At 37.1% G+C, this 12344-nt stretch overlaps 1 protein-coding gene across 7 annotated transcripts in view; it reads left to right on the top strand.

Annotated features, from left to right (window-relative positions):
* The window catches only part of C7H2orf76 (chromosome 7 C2orf76 homolog), an 86452-nt gene that overhangs the window by 21849 nt on the left and 52259 nt on the right, over positions 1 to 12344 (top strand). For 6 of the 7 annotated variants that reach the window (XM_030840323.3, XM_060302539.1, XM_060302541.1 and 3 more), the window contains 2 exons: positions 8496 to 8564; positions 11452 to 11596. In XM_030840323.3, the coding sequence (XP_030696183.1) occupies positions 11464 to 11596 (133 nt within the window). In that variant the 5' untranslated portion in view covers positions 8496 to 8564; positions 11452 to 11463. Of the gene's footprint in view, positions 1 to 2029; positions 2065 to 8495; positions 8565 to 11451; positions 11597 to 12344 lie in introns of all 7 variants that reach the window. The other variant, XM_070046019.1, reaches the window with a different exon arrangement.

Below are 12344 nucleotides of genomic sequence, written 5' to 3'. Positions count from 1 at the left end.
ATAGCCATCTTTTAAAGTTAGTATCACTGGATCCATTTCACCCTTTAATGTCTGCAAGGGGATTTTATTTTATGGTGTGACGTATTTACTTAACTAGGTCTTCACTGATGAACATTTAGATGGATTCTTATTTTTGTAAACTATTAGAAACACATCAATGAAAAAATTCTTCCTTGAATGTACATCTTTGTGCACTTATCTTCTCTTAAAATGATTTTACTATGAAAAATTTTAAGCATATAAAAATTGAGTAGTATGATAAGGTCCCACATATACCCAGCTTCAGCAGTTACCAATGTTCTACAATTTTTAAAATAATCTACACATCCATAATTGTTTTTCCTCTGTCAGAGTATTTGAAAGCAAGTACCAGTCATAATACTGTTTCACCTATATACCTCAGTCTTTTAAGTTAAAGACTCAGAAGCATAATAATATTAAATAAACAGAGTTGATATTAATTCCTAATATCATCTAATATTATGCAAATAAGGATCCGTGCAAGGTCTAAACATTGGTTGATACAGCTCTTTTAAGTCTCTTGGTTTATAACCTTCCTCTCCTTCTATATCTCTCATGCTAATTATTTGTTGAAGAAAACAAGTCATTTATTCAGTAGAATTTTCCACAGTCTGAACTTGGCTGATGACCTCCTTATGGTATTATTTAACTTGTTCTTCCAGACACCATCATAGCCCATAAACCAGGAGTTAGATCCAGAGGCTTGGTTCATTTGTTAAGTTTGATTACTAAGTTCAAGTGTTGTCAGCCCCTGCAGTATTCATTCTAAAGTTTCCCATCCATCTTTTATCTAATGGTTTTGACACCCTTTTATGATCATTGCCTACATTCATTATATCATTAGGGTTTTCAAAATGATGGCTTTTAGCAACTTTTGAGGTAATTGTAGATTCACAGGCAGTTGTAAGAAATAATACAGAGTGATCCTGTATGCCCTTCATCCAGTTTTCCCCAAGGGTAACATCCTGCTTCAGTGTAGTCTGGTATCACACCCAGGGAATTGATGTTGATACAATCCATGGACCAGATTTAGATTTCGCTGGTTTTACATCTTCTCATGTATGCATGTGCATGTGCATTTAGTTTTATGCAGTTTTATCACATATGTAGATAAATGTGGATAACACCATGGTTAAGAATCCGTTCCATCACAAGGATCTCCCATGTTACCCTTTTATAGCCACAGCCACCTCCTTCCCTCCCCGCTGACCTCTGGAACACTGTTCTCCATTTCTATAATTTTGTCATTACAAGAGTGACATATAAATGGAACTATGCAGTATGTAATGTTCTGAGATTGGTGTTTTTTTTCAGTTTAAATTCCCTTAAGATCCATCAAAATAGTTACGTGTATAACAGTTTATTCCTTTTTATTACTCAGTGTTTCATGATATGAATATACCACAGTTGGTTTAACCATTCACATGTCGAAGGACATTTGGGTTTCCAGTTTTGGGGTATTACACGTGACTATGCTATGAGCGTTCGTGTATAGGTTTTTGTGTGAACATAAGCTTTCATTTCTCTGGCATAAATACTCAAGAGTGTATTTGCTAGGTCTATGATAAGGACATGTTTAGTTGTGTAAGAAACCGCCATTCTTTTCCAGAGTGGCTATACAGTTTTGCATTCCCATCAACAATGAATGAAAGATCTAGTTTCTCTGCATCCTCACCAACATTTGATGTTATCACTGTTTTATTTTAGCCATTTTGATAAATTTGTAAATCATGATTTTTAAATTCTATCATTCCTTCAGTGCTTTTGAGCTGTAATTCTTCTATAAAGAAGATCTTTTTCATCAGCCATTTGGTAACCTTGAAATACAGTCTGTATAAGAATTTGATTATTTTTCTTATTTTCAATGCCTACCTCCCCACCTTGGTAAGCCAGTTTCCAGAAAAACAAATAAATGCCCTTTTAGCTTCCAGAGTGACTAATTGGCTTTTTAAACCATATCATTATAAACGCATGGATTTTTAAAATATTTGATGTGATTATCTTCCAGGTAAATTAGTAGAAGAGAAATCGCCATGTCAAAGGGTAGGCAAATTTAAGATTTTGATATAGATTACCCCACTCCTCTCCAGAAAGGCTGTATCATTTTATGTTCTTAGCAAGAGTATATAAAATATTTATTTTTCTATACTCTAGCCAACACCAGTGTGGCCAGTTTTTAATTTAAACATATTTTACCAATCTGATGGCAACTTGATATCTTAGTATTTCTATTTTCAGTTCTTTAGTTACTAGAAAAGTTGATCATCTTTTCATGTTATTGCCTACTTAACAATTCAGCCAATTGCCTATTAATTACCTTTACCCATGTTTCTATTAAGATACTGATTTTTTTACGTTTTTTTGTTGTTTTATCTGTCATCCTTTTCCTTGATGGTTGCTGATTTTTATTTGTTTAGAAAGGTCTTTCCTTAAGATTATAAAATTTTATACCCATTTTTTGATGCCTTCCTGTGATTTTACAGTTTAGTTTAAATATTTGTTCCACATATGGTTTATTTTGTATAAGGTATGAAGTAAGAATCCAGCATTACCTGTTTCCAAATGTCTGACCAGTTTAATACAGATTGGAAAAGAAAAACTGTCACTGTTTGCAGATGACATGATACTATACATAGAAAATCCTAAAGATGCCACCAGAAAACTACTAGAACTAATCAATGAATTGGGTAATGTTGCAGGGTACAAAATTAATGCACAGAAATCTCTGGCATTCCTATACACTAACAATGAAAAATCAGAGAAATTAAGGAAACAATCCCATTTACCAATGCAACAAAAAGAATAAGACACCTAGGAATAAACCTACCTAAGGAGGTGAAAGACTTGTACTCAGAAAACTATAAAACACTGATGAAAGAAATCAAAGAAGACATAAACAGATGGACAAATATACCATGTTCTTGGATTGGAAGAATCAATATTGTGAAAATGACTCTACTACCCAACGCAATCTACAGATTCAGTGCAATCCCTATCAAACTACCAATGACATTCTTCACAGAATTAGAACAAAACATTTAACAATTCGTATGGAAACAGAAAAGACCCCAAATAGCCAAAGCAATCTTGAGAAAGAAAAATGGAGCTGGAGGAATCAGGCTCCCCAACTTCAAACTATACTACAAACTACAGTAGTCAAGACAGTATGGTACTGGTGCAGAAACAGAAATATAGGTCAGTGGTACAGGATAGAAAGCCCAGAGATAAACCCGTGCACATATAGTCACCTAATTTACAACAAAGGAGGCAAGAACATACAATGGAGAAAAGACAGTCTCTTCAATAAGTGGTGCTGGGAAAACTGGACAGCTACATGTAAAAGAATGAAATTAGAACACTACCTAAACTGTATACGAAAATAAACTCCAAATAGATTAAAGACCTAACTGTAAGACCGGACACTATAAAACTCTTAGAGGAAAACGTAGGAAAATCATTCTTAGACATAAACCAGAGCAAGATCTTTTTTGACTCACCTCCTGGAGTAATGAAAATAAAAACAAAAATAAACAAATGGGACCTAATAAAACTTAAAAGCTTTTGCGCAGCAAAGGAAACCATAAACAAGATGAAAAGACAACCCTCAGAATGGGAGAAAATATTTGCAAATGAAACAACGGACAAAAGGATTAATCTCCAAAATATACAAACAACTAATGGAACTCATTATCCAAAAAACAAACAACCCAGTTGAAAAATGGGCAGAAGACCTAAACAGACATTTCACCAAAGAAGACATACAGATGGTCAAGAGGCACATGAAAAGATGCTGAACATCACTAATTATTAGAGAAATGCAAATCAAAAATACAATGAGGTATCACCTCACACCGGTCAGAGTGGCCATTATCAAAAGATCTAGAAACAATAAATGCTGGAGAGGGTGTGGTGAAAAGGGAACCCTCCTCCACTATTGATGGGAATGTAAATTGATAACAGCCGCTATGGAGAACAGTATGGAGGGTCCTTAAAAAATTAAAAATAAAACTATATGACCCAGCAATCCCACTACTGGGCATATCCTCTGAGAAAACCATAATTCAGAAAGAGACATGTACCACAATGTTCATTGCAGCACTATTTACAGTACCCATGGAAGCAACCTAAGTGTCTATTGACAGGTGAATGGATAGAGATGTGACACATATGTACAATGGAATGTTACTCAGCCATAAAAAGAAATGAAATTGAGTTATTTGTAGTGAGGTGGGTGGACCTAGAGTCTCATGTAGAGTGAAGTAAGTCAGAAAGAGAAAAACACCGTATGCTAACACACATATATGGAATCAAAAAAAAAAGGTACTGATGAACCTAGGGGCAGGGCAGGAATAAAGACGCAGACATAGAGGACATGAACTTGAGGACACAGCGGTGGGGAGGAAAGCTGGGGTGAAGTGAGAGTAGCAATGACATATATACACTACCAAATGTAAGATAGCTAGTGGGAAGCAAACGCATAGCACAGGGAGATCAGCTTGATGCTTTGCGACGACCTAGAGGGGTGGGATAGGGAGGCTGGGAGGGAGGCTCAAGAGGGAGGGGATGTGGGGATATATGTATGCATATGGCTGATTCACTTTGTTGTACAACAGAAACTAGCACTTATACTCCAGTAAAGCAATTATACTCCAGTAAAGATGTATTAAAAAAATTTAAAATGACCAGTTTTCCCAATGCCATTGATTAAATAAACTATCTTTTTTTCCCCACAAATGTGAAATGCCATTTTTTTTTTTTTTTTGGTACGCGGGCCTCTCACTGTTGTGGCCTCTCCCGATGCGGAGCACAGGCTCTGGACGCGCAGGCTCAGCGGCCATGGCTCACGGGCCCAGCCGCTCTGCGGCACGTGGGATCTTCCCAGACCGGGGCACGAACCCGTGTCCCCTGCATCGGCAGCCGGACTCTCAACCACTGCGCCACCAGGGAGGCCCTGAAATGCCATTTTTTATGCTAAATTCTCGAATCTTGAGTCTATTTCTGAGTTTTCTATTGTGTTCTATTGATTTGTCAGTCTTCAGTGTCACAGCTTAAATTACCTTTGATTGATTGTCCTTTAACATTTCTGTTATTGCATTTTGTAAATATATGAACATCATACTAGCTTGGTCATGTATTACTATTATATATCTGACTGTTGTTACTTTGTAGTGTGTTTTAATAATTGGTGCTGCTGATCTTTTTTTCTTTTATGACTTTGCTAAATTCACAAGCATTTTCATCCAGATTAGAAGTATTTGTGATAAATCCAGACCACCATTTTATATTTTGATTGGTATTTTATTTAATTTATATTTTAATTTAGGGAGAATTGATTTCTTTACAACTTTGAGCTTTCATCGTTAAGAACATGGTCTATCATTTCATTTATTCAGATCTTTTTTCATGTCCTTGAATATTTTTTGTTAATTTACCCCTAAATTATTGCTTTTGGTTTCTCTGTCCCTTCATTTGAGGAATGCGTTTTAAACTTGATCAGATTCATTTTTTTTAAAATTAAAAAATTTTTTTTAACATCTTTATTGGGGTATAATTGCTTTACAATGGTGTGTTAGTTTCTGCTTTATAACAAAGTGAATCAGTTATACATATACATATGTTCCCATATCTCTTCCCTCTTGCGTCTCCCTCCCTCCCACCCTCCCTATCCCACCCCTCCAGGTGGTCACAAAGCACCGAGCTGATCTCCCTGTGCTATGTGGCTGCTTCCCACTAGCTATCTACCTTACTATGTTTGTTAGTGTGTATATGTCCATGACTCTCTCTCGCCCTGTCACAGCTCACCCTTCCCCCTCCCCATATCCTCAAGTCCGTTCTCCAGTAGGTCTGCGTCTTTATTCCTGTCTTACCCCTAGGTTCTTCATGACATTTTTTTTTCTTAAATTCCATATATGTGTTAGCATACGGTATTTGTCTTTTTCTTTCTGACTTACTTCACTCTGTATGATAGACTCTATTTTTTTAAAGTAGGTCAAGCCTTCTGGGAAAATGTCACATTTATAGTTTGTAATACTGGCTTTCCAAGCTGTCTCTACAGTATGTCTGGCTCCCTAAACTAACAAGCTGTATTTCCAACAGTCCTTGAGGCAAATTAAATAATGGCTTCATGCTGATAGTAGCTAATATGGTTTAGTTACTGAGTATAAATTACAACAAATTTCTGATGAAGATGACCATATGTTGTTGACCAAAATTAGATATTAATGCAAATTTGGAGTTTTAAATTGAAAACTTCAGCTATTTAAGTACAATATATGGGCAGCTTTTTATTAAGTGAAAAAAACAAACCTACAATTAGAAAAGTTTCGTAAGGCATGCATGTGCTAGCTTGCCCAGCCTCCTTGGTTAGACCGTTTGTATCATTTATTTCATTGTACCTGGGAATCTTGTATCTTTATCTGCTGCCTACATGAGCTGTCTTTATGCCCAAACCTATTTAATCCCAAGTAGACTGTTGATAAAAGCAGCTACTATTTATTGAGATCCAGCTGTGTGAGATCCAACTATGTGTTGGGGCTAAGAGGTAGAGTCAATAATTAAGTTAGATCCGTCCAGCTCTAAACTCTTTGGGAACTTGGACTGCATTATAGGCTTCCCAGCATGTTTGGGTGTATGTGTGTGGTGTGCTTTGGAGGACTTCTTTGTTGTTCTGGGGACTTGGTGAGAGGAGGAAGAAGTTGGTCATAATTTTCACAAACCCTGTTAACACTGCTTCTAAAGTATGGAATCTTTGATAATATCCCTTTCTTGAGAGAGATTCTTTATTAAGTACCTCAGTATATTTTAAATTGTAAACGTCTTGCTGAACTGCCATTATTTGGTAGATTCTAGGGTCAGAATTTTTGGGAAGCACTGTAAAACCAGATTTCATAAAAAATAATGTATTTTTTTGGAAATTTTTATGTTCATATCTTTGTCCACTTTTTTGTCCACATGTTTTACATTTTCATTGTTGGTTTGTAAGGGATTTTTGTTTTGTTTGTTTTGTTTGTTTTTCGGTCATGTGTAACCACACTAAAGAATGCAAATAAATAAAAAGATATTATTGTACCTATTGATGTGGTTAAAAGTAATAATAATTTTTCTATTATAATACCTAGTGTTTTGCAAGGAATACACTGTTCATGGAAAAACTGATGTGCCCCACTGCAGAGCAATTTGGCAGTATCAAAAAATCTAACAAATATGCTTATTCATCTTGAGCCCAGGTTTTCTACTTCACATGAGTCATTTCTCATGTGTGTATATTTGAAAATAAGCTAAATGTCCAATAATAAGATTTTGGAGGTAAGAAGTATGGAATGTTGTACAGACCTTAAAATCATTGAAGAAAAATATTTAATACATGGGAAAATGTGCATAAGAAGTTAAGTTAAAAGGCAGGTTATAAAGAGCTTGTACTGTATGTTCCTAATTTAAAAAATTTTGTATATATAAGTGAAATAAAGTATGTAGACTTTGGATTCTAAATCAAACAAGCTAACCGTAAAAAGACATTTTGGGGACAGAGAAAATCAAAACATGGACTAAGTATTAGATGAAACTGAGTATTTGCTATTAGTTTTGTTAGGTATGATAATGACATTTTAGTTTTTTTAAGTGTTCATTGTTAGAGACACATACTGAAGTGTTATAGGGTGAAATTATATGAAATCTGGAATTTGCTGCGCAATACTCAAAAATAAAGGAATTAGATAAAACAACAAAAAGTAACAAATAGTGTAGTAGCTAATAATGGAATTATCAAAAGATTTAATTTAATAATGGAATTATCAAAAGATTTAATTTAGAGGGAAAATATTATTTTTAGTTCCTTAAAAACCACTTGTTGAATTATAAACAGTATACTAATTATAATTGCAAATTATTTTATGCATTAAAACAGCTGAACCTTTGCTTTTCATGCATAATATGCTGTATATTCTCTCAAACTTAGTAAAATATTTGTGTAAGCATTCTATGATTCAGAGAGACTTTCTAGGCCAAATTAGTGTGGCTTATTTGTGTATATTATGAAGTATTTTGGACACACTGAAAGGCTTAAAGAATAGTAATTTATACTCTCCCTATACCTAACATCCTACTTAAGATATAAAATGCAACCAGTATAATTGAAACACCGGTTTTACTTCTCCCTAATTGCATAATCCTTTCTCTGCCTCAGAAAGAACAATTAATCATCTCCTTTTAAACATAATAAAAGCTATGCTTTTGAACTTTATGTAAATGGTAGTGTATTCTGATGTTTTTGCGGTTTGATTTTTTTCCATTCACCTTACTCTTTCTGAGATTTCATCTGTGTTGATGTGCATAGTTCAAGTTCATTCATTTTCACTGCTTGAACTAATTTCATTGTACGAAAATGTCATAATTATCTATCCTCCTGCTGATGAACATTTAGCCGTTTCCAGTTTTTGCGATTAACAAATGATGTTACTATTAATGTTCTTTTACAGTTCTCCTTGTGCCGTGTGTGAGAGAGTCCCCAGGACACCTACCTATGAATGAAATTGCTGGATTGAAAGGTATGTGAATCTTCAGCTTTACTAAATATTGCCAGATTGTCTCCAAAAGTAGAACCTGTTTGGATGCCAGCCTTAACTGGTTCTGCACCCTTGCCAACGCTAGGTATTGTCAGACTTTTTCCTTTGTCAGTTTGATGAGTAATATATCTCATTGTTATTTTGAATTTCACTGATTACTGGTGAGGTTGGACATCTTTTCTTATGTTATTAGTATTACAGGGTTTTTTCTTTTGGAATTTTATTTTTAATATAGCAGGTTCTTATTAGTTATCTATTTTATACATATTAGTGTATATATGTCAATCCCAATCTCCCAGTTCATCCCACCACCACCACCAACCCCTCCCCCACCCCCTGCTCCCTGCTTTCCCCTCATTACAGGTATTTTTTTTAGTACTTGCATATTATGGCTGTAAGTTGTATGCAAAGTTGAAAGCATGAAGTAGTTGCTACTAATTAGAAATATACCATAATTTTATTTTTAAAACATTGACAACTTTGCAGATTTTTTGGAGGAAATAGTTTGGGATGATTTTTCGAACAGTGCATTAGAGAGTGCATGGGATTTGGAATTAAATTGGTGCTTGAATCCTGGCTTCATTTTTTATCAGCTATATGACCTTGGGCAATTAGCACAATCTCTCTTGAGTCTTTCCTCATCCTTAAATGAGTATAATACCTCCTGATTTGATGATAGAATTAAATCTGTAACAGTTTTTGCCTGGTCATCAAAGAAACACATGGTCTTGTGTTACGCTGATGGCAGATTATGTGTTTTCTGTTGACTAATTCTGGATGCTTTTCGTCGAGTGCTGCTTTCAGTTGGTCTAATTGGGAGCAGTACTTGTTGGAATTAAGCGTTTGGTTTTCCAGAAGGAGCTCATAATAGAGGACTCCCTTCCAATCCCACCATATACACAACATCACCTTTTTTGGATGAAGACCTGCCTTTGGTGTGGTCAGTGGTGGTTCATTTTGCCTGCCTCACGATCTCTTCCGTTCCACATTATTGTACAGTATCCATTTTTTCATCACCTGTCACAATTTGTTTTAAAAATGGAACGTTTTCATTATGTTTAAGTAGAGAATCGCATGCGGGACTATGGTCAAGAAGGTTTTTTTTACTTAACTTATGTGGAACCCAAACATCAAAGCAATGAACATAACCAAGCTGGTGCAAATGATTTTCAATGCTTGATTTGGATACTTTGAGTATGTTGGCTATCTCCTGCATGGTATAATGTCGATTCTTCTCAATTAATGTCTCGATTTGATCGCTACCAACTTCAGCTAGTCTCCCCGACCATGGAGCATCATCCAGCGAGAAATCTCCAGCACAAAACTTTGCAAACCACTTTTGACACGTTCAGTCAGTCACAGCACCTTCTCCATACACTGCACAAATCTAGTTTTTTGCATTTTGGTTTCGTTTTTACCTTTCTTGAAATAATAAAGCATAATATGCCGAAAATGTTGCTTTCTTTCTTCCATCTTCAATATTAAAATGGCTACACAAAAATTCACCAATTTTTTTTTTAATCAATTTATTTATTTTTGCTGTGTTGGGTCTTCATTTCTGTGCGAGGGCTTTCTCTAGTTGTGTCAAGTGGGGGCCACTCTTCATCGGGGTGCGCGGGCCTCTCACTATCGCGGCCTCTCTTGTTGCGGAGCACAGCTCCAGACGCGCAGGCTCAGTAGTTGTGGCTCACGGGCCTAGTTGCTCCACGGCATGTGGGATCTTCCCAGACCAGGGCTCGAACCCGTGTCCCCTGCATTGGCAGGCAGATTCCCAACCACTGCGTCACCAGGGAAGCCCCGATAATTCTGTTTCTTAAATGCACTCTGATATGACAGCTGTCACAATACAATCTAACATAATTGTTTTGAATGTAGTTAAAGACAACCAAGTGCTACTAGAGCCATCTTACAGAAAAAACCGAAAGAACCTTTTGGCCAACCCAATACATAGTTTTAGGATGAAATAAACATATTCAAATAATAGTGTGGAAGGTGGATGATACCGTGGCACATGATTAAATCCTTCCTGAAATCTGGCAACATTTGTGAAATTAAAATGCAGCCTGGGGCTTCCGTGGTGGCACAGTGGTTAAGAATCCACCTGTCAATTCAGGAGACACGGATTCGAGCCCCAGTCTAGGAAGATCCCACATGCCGCAGAGCAACTAAGCCCATGCGCCACTACTGAGCCTGTGCTCTAGAGCCCGTGAGCCACAACTACTGAGCCCGCATGCCACAACTACTGAGCCTGTGCTCTAGAGCCTGTGAGCCACAACTACTGAGCCCGCATGCCACAACTACTGAAGCCCGTGTGCCTAGAGCCCGTGCTCCACAACAAGAGAAGCCACTGCAATGAGAAGCCTGCGCACCGCAACGAAGAGTAACCCCCGCTCCCTGCAACTAGAGAAAGCCGGCGCGCAGCAACGAAGACTCAACGCAGCCAAAACAAAAAGAACAAAACAAAACAAAATGTAGCCTGATAGTTGATGCTAATATAAGTGTACTTCATCTCAGGGCCAAATGAGGAGATCGCTGGTGTACCAAACCAGAGTGGTCACATGTTTAGTGCAACCCACTTCTCCCCATACATGCACACCCACACCCTTGAGTCAACTGTGTTCATCTTCTGTGCCCTGTCAGTTTTTGACCAGTCAGAACATCAGTGACTGTGATGAAGCTGTCCAGGATCGCAGTGGGTAGGTGGGAGTGACCTTGGGACCCTTTGGTTGTCCCGGAATCTGGCGTGGGTGTGGGGACTGTGTTGCTAACTGTGCAGTGTGGGAGAGATGGGCTGGGTGCCCAAGAGCTGATGGAGGAAGTACAGGCTTGTAGATAATTATGAGTTGATGTCATTGTCCCCTTGCCATAGGAATTTCTTCACATGGCTTCCGAAGATGTGACCATTACGGTTCGCCTCATTCGTTCATTTGAGCATCGCAATTTCAGACCTGTAGTATATTATGGAGTTCATTTGGACCAAACTGTAAAGGAATTTATAGTATTTCTAAAGCAAGGTATGAGACATCTCAGCCACTTTGTTTTATTAGTGTTTTGAAAAATATTGTTGACTATTAGAATGATAGTAATCTTTAAAAAACACTTGGAAAGATATTAACCTGTGTTCTAAGCCAGGTGTGAGGCTGGCTTCTGCTCTGGGCCTTGGCATCAGCGGCAGTGTTTCCCTGAGGCTTATTTAGCAACATGTTTGCCCTCATCAGAGATTGTCACTACATGTTTGGCTTCTCCCTTTTTTAATTAAAAAAAAAATTAAAGTCTGTGTTTGCTTGTAACAAACGGGTTTATGTATTTGGAGACTGATTAGTAAGAGAATGTAGTGTTACCCGGCTGAGCACAAGAGGGTCTTCTGGGGAGTGTGACAGGAAGGTGGCAGGCCTCTGTACAGCCAGGAAATCATGAGAGCTGCTGGTCATTGTGGGCACAGAAGTGACAGGCAGCCTCACTGGTGCTACCGTATCATTTCAAGCTTAACATACAGCAGGCTTGAATTTAGTCTTCATTTTGATTGGTCCTTTGTGGGTTTCTAACCTCTGTTTTCAATTACTGAAGTGTTCCAATCATCAACATTTGATGAAACATCTAGAATAAGCTTTTATTATTATCTTATGATATAATGTACAGATCTTTGTGTACTGTTCTGTGAGTTTTGACAGATGTAGTACTTTATATCCAACTTAATTTTTAAAAACTGACATAATTTCAGACACGGAAAAGTTGCAGAAACTCCTGGATGCTCTTCACAGA

This window comes from Globicephala melas, chromosome 7 (assembly GCF_963455315.2).
Source record: "Globicephala melas chromosome 7, mGloMel1.2, whole genome shotgun sequence".
Classification (NCBI taxonomy): Eukaryota; Metazoa; Chordata; class Mammalia; order Artiodactyla; family Delphinidae; genus Globicephala; species Globicephala melas.
The sequence above is the reverse complement of the archived record's forward strand: the minus strand, read 5'-3'. Positions and strand labels throughout refer to the sequence as shown.